Source organism: Pimephales promelas, chromosome 8, assembly GCF_988280905.1.
Source record: "Pimephales promelas chromosome 8, fPimPro1.hap1.1, whole genome shotgun sequence".
In the NCBI taxonomy this organism is placed as follows: domain Eukaryota; kingdom Metazoa; phylum Chordata; class Actinopteri; order Cypriniformes; family Leuciscidae; genus Pimephales; species Pimephales promelas.
The window spans coordinates 20,819,820-20,837,230 of record NC_142776.1 but is presented as its reverse complement, the minus strand read 5'-3'; the positions used below and the strand labels follow the sequence as shown (position 1 = coordinate 20,837,230).

The 17,411-nt window shown below is 34.5% G+C and overlaps 1 protein-coding gene across 4 annotated transcripts; it reads right to left on the bottom strand.

Annotated features, from left to right (window-relative positions):
- Positions 1–510: 510 nt before the first annotated feature.
- Positions 511–16,501, bottom strand: boka (BCL2 family apoptosis regulator BOK a). Of its 4 annotated transcripts, none has more exons than XM_089134133.1 (5): positions 16,305–16,500; positions 15,820–16,151; positions 14,307–14,435; positions 5,472–5,635; positions 511–1,813 (listed from the first exon to the last, which is right to left on the bottom strand). In XM_089134133.1, the coding sequence occupies exons 2-5, from the start codon at positions 16,037–16,039 to the stop codon at positions 1,688–1,690; spliced, it is 639 nt and encodes a 212-aa protein (XP_088990259.1). In that variant the 5' UTR covers positions 16,040–16,151; positions 16,305–16,500; the 3' UTR covers positions 511–1,687. The 4 variants fall into 4 exon arrangements, with proteins under 4 accessions (XP_088990259.1, XP_039547599.1, XP_088990260.1 ...); XM_039691665.2 differs by having other exon boundaries at positions 16,238–16,499; XM_089134134.1 differs by having other exon boundaries at positions 14,303–14,435; positions 15,820–16,501.
- Between the last annotated feature and the right edge of the window lie 910 nt (positions 16,502–17,411).

Genomic DNA, 17,411 nt, shown 5'->3' with positions numbered 1-17,411 from the left:
CGATAACTTTAATCATTGAGCGTCTGTAGTTCCATGTACAGCCACTAGGTGTCAGTGAGGCGTCGCAATTGGAAATTATTAGGCAGAAAGTTGAAGTAAAAAAAAAAAACAAGTTTTCAGGCGATTACTGACAAAATAATCTGAAACATATTCGGAATAATTTGCTTTAACATTTATCTTAATGAACACAGACTATCATAGTCTTCAATTTCTCCCATTATCTATGATAGAAGTTGTAAAATACAATCACTTGCATTAATATGCTTTGTGTGAACGCAGTAAAGACCCATTATTTAATTCATGTCAGTGCTCTCAAAGTCTGGGTAAAGGAAACCACATGTTGAGAGTGATCACCATAGTAACAATATCTCCAAACTATTCTATCTGATCTAAACTGCTTCCTCCCACTCGTTTTCCACCAATTACAATAATGTTGTGTAGTATTATCAGCATAAAAGCTTTATTATTTTGTTGTTCTGTTCCTACCGCAAGAAAAGCACAGCAAACAGATTTTTGGAAAAACAAAAAAAGTAGCCTATATATTTTTTATTTTTACATACATTCAGTGTAGCATTCACAAACATTGTGTAGTTTTCACATAATAATTTGATATAAACTGAACTATATAAGAGAACAAAACAATGAACAATTTTTAAGACACCAAGTTAAGTTATTAATATAGTGATGGCTCCATGATATCTCACAAATTGTTCAAGGCCGCACCAACAACACCACATGTAAGGTGAAAATATTACACAAAAATAAATTACAACAAAACAGAGACAACACTATGACGTACTAGGTGACAGGCCCAGACTTGAAATATGGCATGAACTGAAATGTTATATCTTTTTAGTCAACCCAAATCTCTCCTACAGCCATTTACATTCAGTACTTTGAAAGTTTTTCCTTGGTAAATATTGATACTGATCTCAATAACACATTCTAACTCCTGGTATTTATTTTTTTACCTTGCATTGTGAATTGCAGTTGGATTTTTGAAGCTTGATTGTTAATAATCTGCATTTAGAGCATCAAAACCACTCAAGACAGTGAAACATGTTTTAACCATCTTTCCGATAAGACAATGTTGGGGTAGGCAGCATTAATCGAAGTACATGAACATTCTCTTTCACACACAAATTCAAAGGTCTCGATAGTTTCCTCTCCCGCTGGCCTGGATATTCTGCATATCAACATTAGGTTAAATACAACAATGGTAACAGCAAGGAATGCCTAGAGTGCAAAAGGCCAGGTTAAACATAACAAAACCTTAAATATAACGGTTCATCTTGGAGCTCAATATCCTTTTAAACTAAACTGGGTGACACTTTACAATAAGGTTAACATGAACAATAGGCCTACTTCTACAGCATTAATTCATCTTAATGTTAATTCCTACATTTACTAATACAATTAGTTTATGCACTATGAATTAACATGAATAATTCGATTTTTATAAACTAACATTAACAAAGCTTAAATGCTGTAAAAATATATTGTTCATAGTTAGTTCATTTGAACTAGTTATTTAACTAATGTTAACAAATGAGACCTTATTGTAAAGGGTTACCAAAGTGCAAACTTTGTGCAAGTGTAAACACATTAAGAGAAGTGAAAGGCCTAAGCAGTGACCAGAAGCCCCTGCTGAAGAATTCAGCTGTCTGTCACTTGTTTATCCTGCTCTTTATTTTTCTCTCAGCAGGTAGAAGACCACGGCCTTGAGATAGTGACCACAGGCGCAGGCAGCTGCCACCAACCAATGAGAACGAAAGCTGGGGTCTGTATTGACTACACACTTAGTGATGTCCGCCTGAAAGAGAGCAAAGAAAATATTGAGATATATAAATTAAATATATAAAATATAAAACATAACTCTCTCTCTATATATACACTGAATATGAGTATGTTAGGTAATTCTCTCTGAGTTCATTTGGTAAGAACTAAAGGAAAAGGAACTTCAGTTTGCACTCAAGCATGCGCCTTTTAGGAAAGCCAACATTCAGTAGTCTAAACACGCTATATTTCACACCAAATGTTATAAATTCCCAAATTAGCTTAATACATGTTCAGGGTATTAAAGTTCAGTTTGTTTTAATCTGGATGGTCAGTTCCCTTATGCTCTCTTCGGGTCATTTTGACCAAACATTTATTTTCTTTTTCTTTTTTCAAAAACATTGAGTGTTCATCGGAGTGGTCCAAGACCTTAAGACTTTTGTCACACTTGAACTTGGAATGCACACACGAAAAAAAAAAGAAAAAAAAAATGTGCCTGGATTCGAAGAGTTTATGTGGTTTTAAAAAAATAATGAAACAGGAAATGAGGGAAAATGGCAACTTTTTTCAAAAATCTGGCAAAATCTAGAAGGCATAAGCCTATAGATCTTCCCCAATGCAGAACACACTCACATGCCCATACACACACATACACACTAACACCTAGGAATTCCAATGAAAATTAATGGGGGTGGGGGTTCATATAACAGGGACAAAGTTTTTTTATTTTTTCCCAAATAAAAAGTCATAATGTCACAATGCAGTCTGCACACAGAAATGAAAGCTTTAAAAAAAATTCATGTCACATGATTTTTTTTCCTTCAGAAATAATTTTAATATGCTGATTTGCGATTTGTCTTATTCTATTCAATGTTGAAAATTGATGTGTAGCTTTAATGTCTTTGTGAACGCTGTGACTTATTTGAGGATTATTTGATGAACTTAAAGTTTGAAATATAATTTTTAATATTATATTTAACATTTTTAAATTACTTTAAGAGGACTGTAATCAATGTAAAGCATTCTTGCATTCATACGAAATAAATCGTGCTGATCTCAAACTTCGTTAATTAGGAATTTTAATTATAAAAGCTGTCCTGTGTGTGTGTGTGTATGGCCCTTCATTTAGCTCCCAGAGCAATCCTGCAGAGCAAAACCCTCAACATGGCACGTAGACACTAGTGCCCACATACTCACATCAACAACAGTGTAAACACAGTCTAACCGGCTTCTGCTTTACAAACACTTTCACTTTGTGCTCCTGATGATAAAGTCCTTGTTTTCAGGTTCAGTTCAGTCTGTAGGTGTGCCCATGTCTTACAAAAACAGCAGTTAAAAAAAAAAATCAGGACACTCCCAAGAAGAACACATTGAAAAACGTTGAGAATGATTTCGCCTGAAGCAACCATTACACTCACCCAATTGAACCAGCATTTTTTCATGTTGTACAGTACATCCACCACAGAGCATAAAATAATTAAAGTTGATCCTTAGTCCTGAATGTTTTCTTTTTTGTTCTCTCTTTCTAAATAAGTCATAAAACATATCAAACAAACATTAAACTTATCCTAGAACTATGTTCTTATAAAATGATATCCCTAAAAAAAACATTTCTTAACACAACATTAAAATATTTTTCTACATGTTATTACTCCCATTAATAATATAGGTACACTGATGAGCCAAAACATTATGAGCAGTCACAAGTGAAGCGAATATAGTTGATATAGTGATGCTCTGGGTAACGTTCTTCTGGAAAACCCTGGGTCCAACCATTCATATGGACGTAAATGTGGCACGTGCCACATACCTAAACATTGATGCAGATCAGATACACCCCTTCATGACAATAGTATTGCCTGGTGGATGTGGTCTCTTTTAGCAGGATAATGCAGGATAACTGCACACATTGTTCAGGAATGGTTTGAGGAACAATGAAAAGTTCAAGATGTTACCATTGATTGATTGATTGATTGATACTTTATTTATCCCGAGGGAAATTTAAGGCATCCAGTAGCTTAGACAACAGATATCCACATATATCACACACAATATAAATAAAAATAATAATAATACTAAAAAACATGCATACACATACCTGAATATATTAAAATTTCTTAAAATGCCCAATAATATCAACTATGACTATGGATATTAGCTATCCGCTGGCTATTAATCAGAACAGTACATGACAGAAAATAAATTATAGAATATAAAAAGTAGATGTTTGCCTCCAAATTCCCAAATCTCAATCCAAATGAGCATCTAACAAACAAACCAACAAACCTACAGGACTTGATGGATCTGCTGCTAACGTATTGATACCACATACCACATAACACCTTCTTCAGGGGTCTAGTAGAGTCCATGCCTCTATATACATGAAAGGCCACTATACATATGTGGCATTTTGCCAAATAAATAAATATAGATAGTTATTTTTTGCTGGCTTTAAGTAGGTTAATATATTTATCTAATATCTAATGTTTTTATCTAAAAGTCAACAGCAGGTGTCAGAGCTGCATATGGACCTACTGTAAGTGCAGGCAGCAACGACACAGTGCCACGTCGAATCGGCCTGAGCAGAGACAGTCTAATGAGAACAGACACCACAGAAATGCCCTGCCAAAGCAGCCGCACATACCAGCACAGCTCCTCATTCAACAGGTTCGCTCAACTGTGCTGGTCTTCAGAGAGATTGTTCAGATTTCCCCCTCCATGAACACAGCACATTCTGTCTACACACACTGAACAAAGATGGAAAGACAGCAGTCTGTGCTCTTTCTGGGCCTTAGCTTGGTTATAAACAAACAACACAATGTTACTTACATCAACTCTGAAAAGAGTGGGCAAAAATTATAATTCTGTCATCATTTACTCACCTTCATGTTGTTTCAAACATGTATGACTTTTTGTCTTCTGCTGAACACAAAAGAAGATATTTTGAAGAATGTTGGCAACCAAACAGTTTTGGCGACCGCATTGACTTCCATAGTACGGAGAAACACACGTACTCATTTGACACATTTCTCAAAATATCTTTATGTTTATGTTCCATAGAAGAAAGATGATGTGAGTAAATGGTGACAGAATTAACATTTTTGGGTGAACTGTCCCTTTAAATGCAACTTTAGCTCCTGCAAACATTCTGTCAAGTAGTCAACCACAGAACACATTAATAATAATTTTATAAAAAACAAAAAAAGGAAAATAAGTTTACAGTTAAAACTCTTACAAATGGAATCCAGTGTTGTTTTAAAAGTCGAATTTGATCTATAAATTCATCCAAATCATCCTTTTGACAAGTACTAGTTATATGATATATAAAATAACTAGGTATGTAAAATAAGCTGTTGCTTCTGCTTTAAAAAATAGTCCACAAAAACATAAAAAAAAGTTTATTACAAAGTACAAAAAAGCTAGAAATTGGTCCTTTACGGTCATTTTCACTACATTCAAAAACCGAGATGCAAGGTTGCGCCTGTATGAAATGAGAGAGCGAGTCCACTGCATGATATGAGAAAACAGCGTTTCAGTTACCCAAATGAGCCACATATGATGGATAACAGAGAATATTAGGAAATTGCCTGCTGAATGACCAATCAGAATCAAGCATTATGTATGTTTGGGCTGGGTGAAGGCATGATTAAATGCATAAATATTATAATTACTCAATGTATAGATTTATTTCTTACCCAGCCTCCTCTCCTCTTTAACCACGACACAAGGCTCTTGCGAACAAATTCGCCCATGCAGTCGACAATGGTGTGCACCATTGCCGGATGCCCGTGCCGAACACAGTCCACAGCAAGAGCTCCGGCCACTGCATACAGAGACACAATCTTCCCCCATGTTACACCTGTACATATAGAAACAGAGATTGACATAAATATAATCAAACGAAGGCTGTACTTTTCCACATACCTTCATTCATACCAATGACAGCATTTGTGTGTGCTGGTGGAAGTGTGTATTAAAGTCAGGTCACACATATTAGGTGTCTAATACTTTGTGCTTACATAAAAAAAAAAAAAAAATGTATGTACAAAACACTTTTGCTGCTATAGAGGTTGGATATGGGTAAGATCAGGCCAGGGACAGGTTTGGTGGTATGGGTAGGTTTAAAAGTTGGGTTAAGATGTAAGGGAAGGATCAACAATGCAATTATAGATGTAATCAGAGAAAAGAATTAGTACAATGTAAGAACATGTAAGTAAGTAAACAAGGGCTTTGTATCAAATGATTCATTTAAAGCTGCAGTCTGCAGTTTGCAGTTTTCCCTCTTTGTCGCCATCTCTGTTTGAAATCTGCAATTGCAGGTATTCGCAGAATTGCTTCTCAATATCCCTCCTCGTCTCCTTAATCCTCAATCCTTCATCCTATGACTCAGAAACCGCTTAGCTATCTTGAAGGACATCTCAATTGTCTAATTTCACCGTGAGGATCGAGGAGTAAGGAGGATTCCAGAGGAGTTATGAGTGAGGATGCACAGATGTATCCTTTGCGGAAGTGTTTTATTGACTAAACGCCTTTCACATCGGTCAAAATCATTTGAATTTATACTTTACCTTTACAGTTTAAACCACACACCACACATATTTCAACAGGGTATCTTGCTTTATTGTTATTTATTACTAATTTCTTAACCAATCTTCTAGAACATAAGGGCAGATCTAACATTTTGTGAGTGATCAAAATGTATAAAAACATTGGAATACTTGATACTTGAATAAAAAACCTTTAATTCGATTCCTTCTCTCCGGAGCTGGAACTGAGATGTGAGGAAAGGAAGTGAGGAAAGCAAACGAGGATGCACAAATAAAAAAATTAAGAAGCACCCCTTCTTTATGTGTACAGATTTGATGTAATGACGCAAAGACATGCTCGAATCTCCCGCAGAAATCCACCAGTACCACTGGAATTAAAAACATTACTACAAGCTAACCATTTGGAATCGAGCTACGGCAAGCAAAGAGTTTTGAACACTGGCTGGGTATGGATTTTCTCAAAATGTAATTTGGATCATTTTGGATTATATGGGCTGCAGCTTTAAAGAAATGTAATTGTAATGATTAATAAAGACTATTAATATATAGTGGGAATGAAAATCATACCCATGTGAGTCATTAAAACACATGATAATTCCTTACTCACATTTCTAACAGAACATGAATATACTGTATTGGGAGCCAGGCAAGCTGTCAGCTGGTGTATCAGACAGAAAGACACAAGGACTTTTTTTTTTTTTAGCAGAGCAAATTCATTTGTTTCACCTGTGACTATAACCTATAAATATGATATCAACATGTGTGGCTATAAGCCGTTAGCCTCATTTGCAAGCTTGATAAATTGTATATTTTTAAATATATAAAGAGACCATGAAATACAATAGTACACTCTAAAAAATGCTGGGTTGTTTTAACCCAACTTTGGGTCAAATATGGACTAACCCAGCCGTTGGGTTAAATTTTTACATTACATTTTTAACCCAACATTTCGGGTTTGTCCATATTTGACCCAAAATTGGGTTAAAACAACCCAGCATTTTTTAGAGTGTAGTTTAAAGGATAGGCCTATAGTATATTTGCTTTTCCCAATCACACAGTAAATGTTATGGTCACCAGTCTGAATTTAAATAAAAGGCTATATCCGTATTATTACATTTTATCACAGAAGTAGGCATCCTGATAACTAAAATGATAAACAGACGTTACTCTAACCTTCAAACATTTCAGCCTGGAATTAAACAAAACATAGGCTAATAAAGCTGCAAAACCCTGCCTGGGAACATCAAATGGCCAGACATAAACATATCAACCCAGGCAGGAACCTAATCTGAGTCTAGCAAAAGGCAGGAAACACAAAGGCAAAAGGAAACCATATTGAGGAATAAAAGAGATAAAAGCTGGTTTGAAGTTCAAGATAAACAGAAAACACCACAATTTCCTCCCTCTGAGTTCACAATTCCAACAGAATATTTTAGTTTACAACATGCAGTTTCAAATGAAGACATGTATTAATTAAATTTATACTTCAGGGCTGTTGAATGCTTGAATCTGATTGGTTGACGAACGTTCTAAGGTGTGCAATTATTTTCAGTGAAACGCAAGGCTAAAGTAGTTCCAGGCAGGTCTTGACCCCATTACATGTCTATATCACTTTGCCAAATGAGTTCAGTTATTTCAAAGTTCATTACATAGGCCTACTACAACAACAAAAGAACCATAACCTACAACGACCCAAACAAAGCAAATTAATATAGTAAACAATAGGATAAAAATTACTAATTATATTGTCCATGTTTTTTTACCACAAAATACGGAAAGCACGTATATCCCACTCAAATGCACACACATACAGTACGGACACACATGCGTGTTTTGTCAGCGTTGTTCTGATGATTTTTATCAAAAGTTTAACAACTTAAAAGCTACATGATACTGCATTAGTCTGCTATCAATGGCTCAAGCCTAAAATGACGGAATTAATTAGAATTAATTGGGATTAGATGCGTAAGAAATTAACGTTTTAAGGACTTAAAAATATCTTGAATCTATCTGATATCTATCTGACATAAATATCTTAAATCTATCTGAATCTATCTGACAAATATCTTGAAATACATGATCTGAACAATGTTTTGAAGCGTGGTAACCATAGCATAAGCAGAATAATTGATAATTGATAATTGAAAAAAATAACTCAAAGTCAATTATTCCTGATATACATGCAAACCAACACTCGAAATACTGATAGTACTGATAATTTACCTTCCTTTTGCACAATGATACAACCATCTGTCTGTGTGTAGTATCTGTGACTATCACTGCCAAAAAAAGACTAAACTGGATTTTCCCGCGTTTAATTAGAAACTTGCATCTATGTTGTGACTATGTAAGTAAGGAATTCTGTAGGCGTTACAGATTCTAACAATCACCACCCTGACCTCTGACCCCATTTAAGAAAACAACTGAAATATCTTTGAATGAAGAAATGATTTAACAATCCCACTCTCTGAAAAATTGAAAAAATTGGTGGCTGAGATGAAAGCACAAGACGATGTAAATACTGAAATAGTCTTTAATCCACAAATTCAAAACAATAAACCACATAAAAACTCATGCAAGACGAGGGACTAACAGAAACTTTAAGGACTCAAATCAATCTGTAACCATAGAAACAAACAGGGAGAGAATGGCGACCTGAACTAATTAACAGACTAGAAGATTAACAAAGAAACACAAATATCAACATAACAGAGAAACAGATCAAAAAACAAACTCAAAACGTGACACAAATCTGCTCATGCACCTTATAGTTAGCACTTTCTATTCTGGAAAAAAAATGAAGGCCTTCTTCAAGGAACCTAATCTTGTTAATGGCTTTATTGATTTTGATTAAGTTGAGGATAAAAGATCTGCTAAAATGGTTCCTCCTGACAAAATCAGTAATTGGTCTCCTATTTTATTTTATTTATTTAAATAGATTTTAATACACACAAAAAAACACTTCTCCAGCAGGAATTATGAAAACCACAAAATATTTTTTTTTTTTTAAATGCTATTTATAACATCATTTTATGTATCATATTGTTTAATTGAAATATTATTTTGGAAATTGCTCCACTGTTTGCATTAAACAGTCTGTGTCACAGCAAAGCTAAATGATTGAAAAAGCAGAAATGATTGAAATGCCTCAAGAATAAAACAAAAGCAAAGGTTAATATAAAACACTGAACAGAAATTATATTCAAATATATCAAGCTCGTGTGAAAATACTACATTCATATCTAGAGCCCAAGGTGAAAAGGCAATACTAAGGTATGATAAATTGGTAATTTTGCCTAAAGAGGTAAAGATTCGGGACTAAGATATGTTTGAAGGTAAAGAATTATGTGTTGATGTGTTTGTAACTGTGATCATTATATTACACAAATGTGTACAACCAAAACTGGTAAAGGTTTAGTTTTGGCACATTCAAACATTTGTGGTATAAGGAACAAAATACATGACATTTTTAATTTAGTGAATAAGTATTCAATCAATATATTAGCCGTATCTGAGACACATCTCGACAGTTCTATTCAAATCTCTGAATTAACAGTTAAAGGTTTTAATGTTTTTAGAAAGGATAGAAATAGATTTGGTGGTGGTGTGGCCATTTTTGTACAAAGCAACATTCCTTGTAGGTTAAAACAAAATTTATTATGTCATGACATTGAAGCCATATGGGTAGAAGTCCATGTACCTTATATGAAACCTGTGCTTGTGGGATGCTGTTACAGACCTCCTGATGCACATGTGGACTATCTAACATGTTTAGGCGAAATGCTTGATAAAGTCTCTGATGTCAATTGTGAACTATACTTATTGGGAGATATGAACATTGATTGGAATGATGACAGATGCTCAAAGAAAAAGAAACTACTTTCCTATATATGTGTCTGTAATTTACATCAAATTGTTAACGTGCCAACAAGAATTTTTAGCAATAGGGTGGGCATTACTACAGCGACATGTATTGACCACATTTACACTAATGTACCAGAGATGTGTTCTGATGTTGTGTCAACACCAGTAGGGTTTAGTGACCATAATCTCATTGCTGTCACTAGGAAAGCTAAAGTCCCTAAAGTTAAAGCTATCTGTGGTACTTATAAAAGGTTTTATAAAGTATTAGCTATTGAAAAGATTGTGGGAAAAGTAAAAAATGTTGATTGGAAAGATGTGTACAGTGGCCACAACCCTGAAGATTCTTTGGATGCTTTTATGAGTATGCTTTTGAGCATTGTTGATACATATGCACCCTTGAAAAATATGATAAAAAAATCTCATGCTGCAAGGTGGATTGATTCAGCATTAACAAATATGATGAAGCAAAGAGATGAAGCTAAAAAAGTGGCTGTGAAAACGAGATCATTGGAGGACAGATTAATATATTGTAAATTAAGGAACCAAGTTACAAAAATAAATAAAAGGAAAAAGAAAGAGTACTACAAAAATAGAATTGATAGTGTTAAGCATGATGGCAAAAAGCTTTGGCATATCCTAAATGAAATTATGGGTAGAAATAGAAATTCACCACCTTCTTTTGTAGAGTGCGACGGAGGTTTCATAACAGAATCTAAAGAAATTTCTGATTATTTTAATAATTATTTTATAAATAAAGTTAGTAATTTAAGGAAAGGTTTTAGAACACAAGATTTTAATTACTGTGATCTTATCAAAAATGAAATCATGGCTGATAAAATGTGTAATTTTAACTTTAATTGTGTGCAAACTGCAGAAGTGATGGCCCTGTTAAAGTCTCTTCCAACACATGGTAGTCCAGGCACAGACAATTTGGACAGTCTAGTATTGAATAAAACAGCTGAATATATAGCTGCTCCTTTGTGTCATATATTTAATCAGTGTATGGCGAGTGGGATTTATCCATCTCTGTGGAAGGAATCGAAAATTATTCCATTGATAAAAGACAATCGATTATCTTATAATGGACATAACTGTAGGCCTATAAGTATTCTGCCTGCAATCAGTAAAGTTATGGAAAGAATTATTCATACACAAATTTGTAATTATTTTCAGAATAATAATTTGATGACTATGTTTCAGCATGCATATAGAAAGGCACATTCCACCTGTACAGCGCTCACACAAATGACTGATGGATGGCTTAGAAGTATGGATAATTCTGAATTAGTTGGTGTGGTTATGTTGGATTTCAGCGCTGCTTTTGATGTAATAGACCATCATATTTTAATTGAGAAATTGAAGAGCTACGGCTTCTCTCCTTCTGCGGTTGCACTAATGAAAAGTTATCTTTCACATAGAACTCAGCGGGTTTTTTATAATGGTTCTTTATCTAATTACAAAGGTTTAGTCTGTGGTTTACCACAAGGAAGTTGTTTGGGTCCTCTTTTGTTTTCAGTCTTTATTAATGATTTGCCCTTAACTGTCAAAAAAGCATCAATGACAATGTTTGCAGATGACTCAACTTTTTACTATGCTTCAGACTCATGTGACAAACTTAATCATGTTCTGTCTATAGAATTGGATGCAGTGTATAAGTGGGTTAGTAGAAACAAATTAGCCTTAAATTTATCCAAAACTAAAAGTATGATCATTGGATCAAAACAAAAATTGAGGCTTGGATCGGAATTAAAGTTACAGATAGCCGGGCAAAGTATAGAACAGGTAGAAAAAGCTAAACTGTTGGGTGTGGTGATTGATAGTAGTCTTTCTTGGACGGAACACATAAATACTATTGTTAACCGAATGGGATGTGGCATTGCAGTAACAAAAAAATGTTGTAATTATGTGAATCAGAAAACTCTAAAAACAGTAACAGAGTCACTAATATTATGTCACTTGTCTTACTGCATTGAGGTGTGGTCCTCTGCATCTAAAAAGGATTTGACAAAAATTCAGGTTGTGCAAAATAAAGCGGCAAGACTTGTTCTGGGCTGCTCAATTAAAACAAGTAGAGAACAGATGTATTCTACTCTTTCATGGCTCACTTTAGACCAAAGAATAACAGTTACTTTAAGCACTATGATATATAAAACAACAACAATAAAAATGCCTATTTATCTATTTAATCAATTAGTGTATTGTAACTCAGTGCACAATCATAACACCAGAATGGCAAATAACGGTCACATAATGACCCCCTATCCAAAAACGAATTTTATGAAGAAAACCGTCCTGTATAGAGCTTGTGTCATCTGGAACAACATTCCCATTGAAGTTCGTCAGATTTGTAATAAGCTGTCATTTAAAAGAAGTCTAAGGTGCTATGTGTTGATGTAGGTTTTTATATTTTCTTTTTTCTTGATTATGATAATTGTAAATGTATTTTTCACCTTGTCATGAATTGAAATTAGAAGATTGTATGTATGTACATGTGTATGTTTTTATGTATGTATGTATATATGAAATGTGTATATGATAACTGTGATGATTGAAATGTTGTTGTTGTAATGTAAATTTTTAGAATGGACCCCAGGAAGACTAGCTGACTGTACAAACTTTCAGCTAATGGGATCCTTACAAATAAACAAATAAACAAATATCTTAACCCTCAATCGGGTCATCGACTTTTACTTAATAAAAAAAAGTTTCCCTTCATCTCAGTGGAATAAGATTTAGTGACTTTTCATACATTATCTATCTACACACACAAGAAAACTGGGCTTGATTCGGTTGTTCTGAAGGTTAGGGTTAGGGTTTACACTTCTGGTCTTCGGGATCAATATGACCCCACATTGAAATTAATGGGAAATGTGAAAAAAAAAAAAACTAAATATATGTTCTTCAAGTGTCAAAAAAGAATAAAAAATCCGGCATAAATCTGAAAGTTTTTACACAGAAATGAAGGCCTAGTACTAGAGCATAAATGCAATGTGTCATAAAAAAATAATATTTCAAATGCAAGCTAATCGTGTAGTTGAGGAATTGTGTGGTATATGGATACAGAAGTACTTTATATCTCCAAAAACACAGCATTAATGAATAGACGAGAAGTAAACAAAAAAAATGACATTTTATTTGTAAGATTAAAAATGTATATTTTAATATATTTATATATATATATATATATATATATATATATAAACACAACAATTGTTTGAAGTGCACAGTCATATAGAACTCTAAAAAAAGGATCGAAGGACACACGCGGGTTTAAAAAAAAAGTGAACACCAATGACCACTCAAACACAGCTACACTGCTAGAGGACAGCTATGTGTAAAAAAAAAAACAAGAGGGTGCTTTGTGTTCAGTGAGGAACCTTTGACTTGGACTAACATAAGCAATTACGCTTTAATAATTAGAATGCAAAGAATGTTTCCCTGGAGAAATGAGGCGAACAAGTTACCACATGTTAAAGCTGCCAATGTTGAAAAAAAAAAAAAAAGACCATGATTTACTACACTCCAAATCTGGGAGATCAAAAAAGGGTTGACCATTTGAACTAAATGGTTGAGTCAACTAAATGGGTTTGCACTACATATGAGCAAAGTACAGTACGCAGCAAATGGAATGATAACTTCCATGGTGCCCAGACACTGTTTACTTTAAAGAAAAATCCACATTTTATGGTGCTTTCAGGGTCGAGTCCCATTCACCGCTTCTCTGTGTATATATAAATGTCAGAATGGATCCAGTTTAACCTCACTAAAAGGAGTGTAAAGTCACTTAAAGGGATAGTTCACCCAAAAATCTTTTTAAAAACATGTCATCATTTACTCACCCTCAACAACAATGAAAACATAAACATAAAAGAAGAAACGTCTCAATTTTTTGTTGTTGTTGTTTTGATTTTTGGGTGAACTATCGATTTAAGGGTCTGAAAAAATATACACTTTTGTAAAATCGATATAGATAATATAAAAAACAAAACATTGGCATATCATATAAAATAAGAGTATTTGCTAATGTAAAACAACATCTCTGGATGCAACGATTAGTTTTATCTACAGACAAACTGTTTTCCAAACTAAATGTATCAAGCAAGATGGACACTGACCAACCTGTAGAGAAGATTTCTGCAGCGACGGCCAAAAAGGCATCAGAGACTATATTCTCAGAGGCGATTGTGATGTTGAGCTGCCGTGCTACGTTGCGGTATACGTTGGGTCGCAGGTACTCCAGCTCGTCTCCTAGGAGACAGAGAGACAAATGTGTTATCTTTCCTTGGCTCAGAAAGGGTCGTGAGTCTTACAGAATAAAATCACTAATTTGGAACATAAACTTAACACCAGCTATTTTTCATTCTATTGTCATTTTGTCATATAAGCAGATGATGAAATTCTCTGTTAATTAAGTCTTTAGCTATGCTCAGCTGCACTCTTTATTGGCATTGCTGGTTCCTTGAAGAACATCAATGGAAATTTTCAATTCCACAAATTGTGGGAAAATGTTCTTTGGATTTTTCTTCATGCTAAGAAAAAGTGGTTCTTCTATAGGGAATCGCTGTGAAAACCCCTTTTGCAACTTTTATTTGGAAGAGAATATGTGTTTATCCCACATGAATAATCCGTCTTAATGTAAGTGTGAAGGACTGGGTGGGGAACCCTCAATCTGCCTTGTGATAATGATCTGCATGTTTGCATGCCTTGTCCATAAAAAGCAGTTTCCCCAGTTACACAGTTGTCTCAAATTAAAATTCCTGTGCTTTTCCCTTTTAGGAGAAAGCTGGTTCTTGCAGAACAATGACAGTTAAGAGTATATGTTTATAAGGTAGGTTACTTATAGTGTGTCTGATCAACAAAATGATGTGAGATTAAATGTTTTGAAGGCATAACATTCAATCTTGTGAAAGAGCTCAGAATGTCCAACAACATAAAAGGATGAAACACATTTAACATGGTACAAAAGGCAAAGTACTTTTCAATGGGTGAGACACAGATGAACCTTGTAAGAGTGTTGTAAAATATTACGCAATCAGTGGTTTGCCTTTAAGGAAGCTGAGAAACACGTGTTTATTTTCATTTCTGAAAGTTCATAGAACAATTATGGATGGTCCATTTTTCATTTATTTTCTTATGAACCAGAGTAAGCACAGATTAAGAAAGAATGAAAATTAACAGGAAGTACTCAGCACTTTTAACTCAGCAGTCTTAAAATATAACATCTGTAGGCTACATTAAACCAGAACCTAGTTGGCTAGTTATCCACACATGACCATTTAGCACCATAATATTTTCACACAGTATACATGTAGGCATATCCTTTACGAATATGAACCATGGTTTTAGTAAAAGTGTAGTAACCATGTTTTTTGGTAGATTGATTACCATTTGTTTAACCACAGTTTTACTACAAATAACCTACCGTGATTTAGTGTAGCAAAACCATGGTTAATTTGTGTAGATGGTTTAACTAGTCTACAATAACCTTTTTTTGTTTTTGTTTTGTTGACTTTTATTTTTAGTAAAACCATGGTTAATTTTCGTAAGGGGTGTATAGCATCCAAATATGTAGGCACTACACTACAGGCTACATGCAACCCAATGGCAATGAGTGAAACGTCAGATGTCCTACCCAACCACAGCAGGACTGAAGACACCTCAGCCAGTGTTCCGGATCCGTGCTCTGGTTTCGACCATCCGATTCCAGCCCGATGGAGTCTGGAGTGAATGTATTCCCTGCACAACACTTTAGACTGAGACACTAACTCCTTATCCGTGGGAGAACGATCAAACACCTCCATGACTTCAGCCGCGAACACTGAGGAGCGGCGCAACATCTCCATGCCCTTCATGAGTGGAGAATTACAATCAGCTGACAACAAACCTCCACCTTTCTCACCGTGTATGGAAGTGTTTCTTCTCCACCCTCCTCTCTTTCCAAAGTCGGATGGCGCCGTGCACGATCTGGATAAAGATGAAAACTCGCGTGTTTTTTTTTTATTTTATTATTATTATTTTTTATAATAGCTAATAGAAAGACTCGGTCGCACCTTCTCTTGGAATGGACATGCACTTGAAAAAGCTGCCAAAAAGAGCAGAGAACCAGAGATCGATTACCCTTGCTGTTTCTCGTAAATCAATAAATCCCCGGAGTCTTAAATATCGGCATTTTTAATAAAAGCTCGTGTATTGCTCTCCACAGAGTGATACGCAGCAGCCCGCGGGCGAGGGGGATCTGTCAGCGGCGGCGTGTCGCCTGTCTGTGGTATGGATGCACTACGCATCAAGTCTGTCTCCTTCTATGGAAAAGCTCTCCGTTAAGGCGGAGATAAGATAACCAGCACTGTTATGGTTTTGATGGTCCGCCCCTCTAAGAGCTAGTGTTTACTTTACAGAGCTAAAATTTGATAAATCAGGGAACAAAGATAACAAATACATTATACTGACAAATTATCATGATAACCTTTATTTTTTGCACATTTTATTTTAATGCAGCCTAATGCCAAAATGCTTCAAAATGTGTTCATGGACTTTTTAGCTAAATTTTTGGATGTAGGCTATATGGGTAATAATGTCTTTATATTTTTTCCTTCATGTTTAATCACCTTTTGTCTTTTAGCCTATACTAATTCTACACTGTAAAAAATATTTTCAAGATTTGTTATCACAACATATTTTCTTTTGTCAAATCAACTTTATAATAATTTATTTAGTTGAGATAACTTATTATTTTGAGTTTCTGATGATTAAATTAATCTCCTTCATTGTATTAACCCACTTTTTCCAGTTCAATGAACTTAAAATTTTAAGGCAACCCTTACTTTTTTAAGTTAAACCAACACATTTTTTACAGTGTAGTAATCACAACATTTTTTCTTTTGTCAAATCAACTTAAATAATTTATTTAGTTCAGATAACACTTGTGAGTTTCTGATGATTAAATCATTCTCCTTCATTGTATTAACTCACTTTTTCCAGTTCAATGAACTTTAAATTTTAAGGCAACCAGGTTACTTACTTTTTAAGTTAAACCATCAATATTTTTTTACAGTGTACTAATTAGCCCACTATTAATGTGGTTATACAATTGGTAATCAATTTCCCCCCAAAAAACATGGTATAGCCTACACTTTTACTATAATAAAACCATAATTGTCATCTCACTGTAGGCCTACTCTTTTAATCTAACAAGATCAGTTGTGAGCATATTGTAAAAGTCATTTT

What these genes read in the sequence shown, in the direction of transcription:
- boka (XM_089134133.1), bottom strand. Translation starts at nt 16,039, where the DNA reads ATGAAGGGCATGGAGATGTTGCGCCGCTCCTCAGTGTTCGCGGCTGAA. An exon ending in TGCAGAAATCTTCTCTACAG is followed by an intron (nt 5,636 to 14,306) that starts GTTGGTCAGTGT and finishes CTATATGTACAG; the next exon opens with GTGTAACATGGGGGAAGATT. An exon ending in TAAAGAGGAGAGGAGGCTGG is followed by an intron (nt 1,814 to 5,471) that starts GTAAGAAATAAA and finishes GCTCTCTTTCAG; the next exon opens with GCGGACATCACTAAGTGTGT.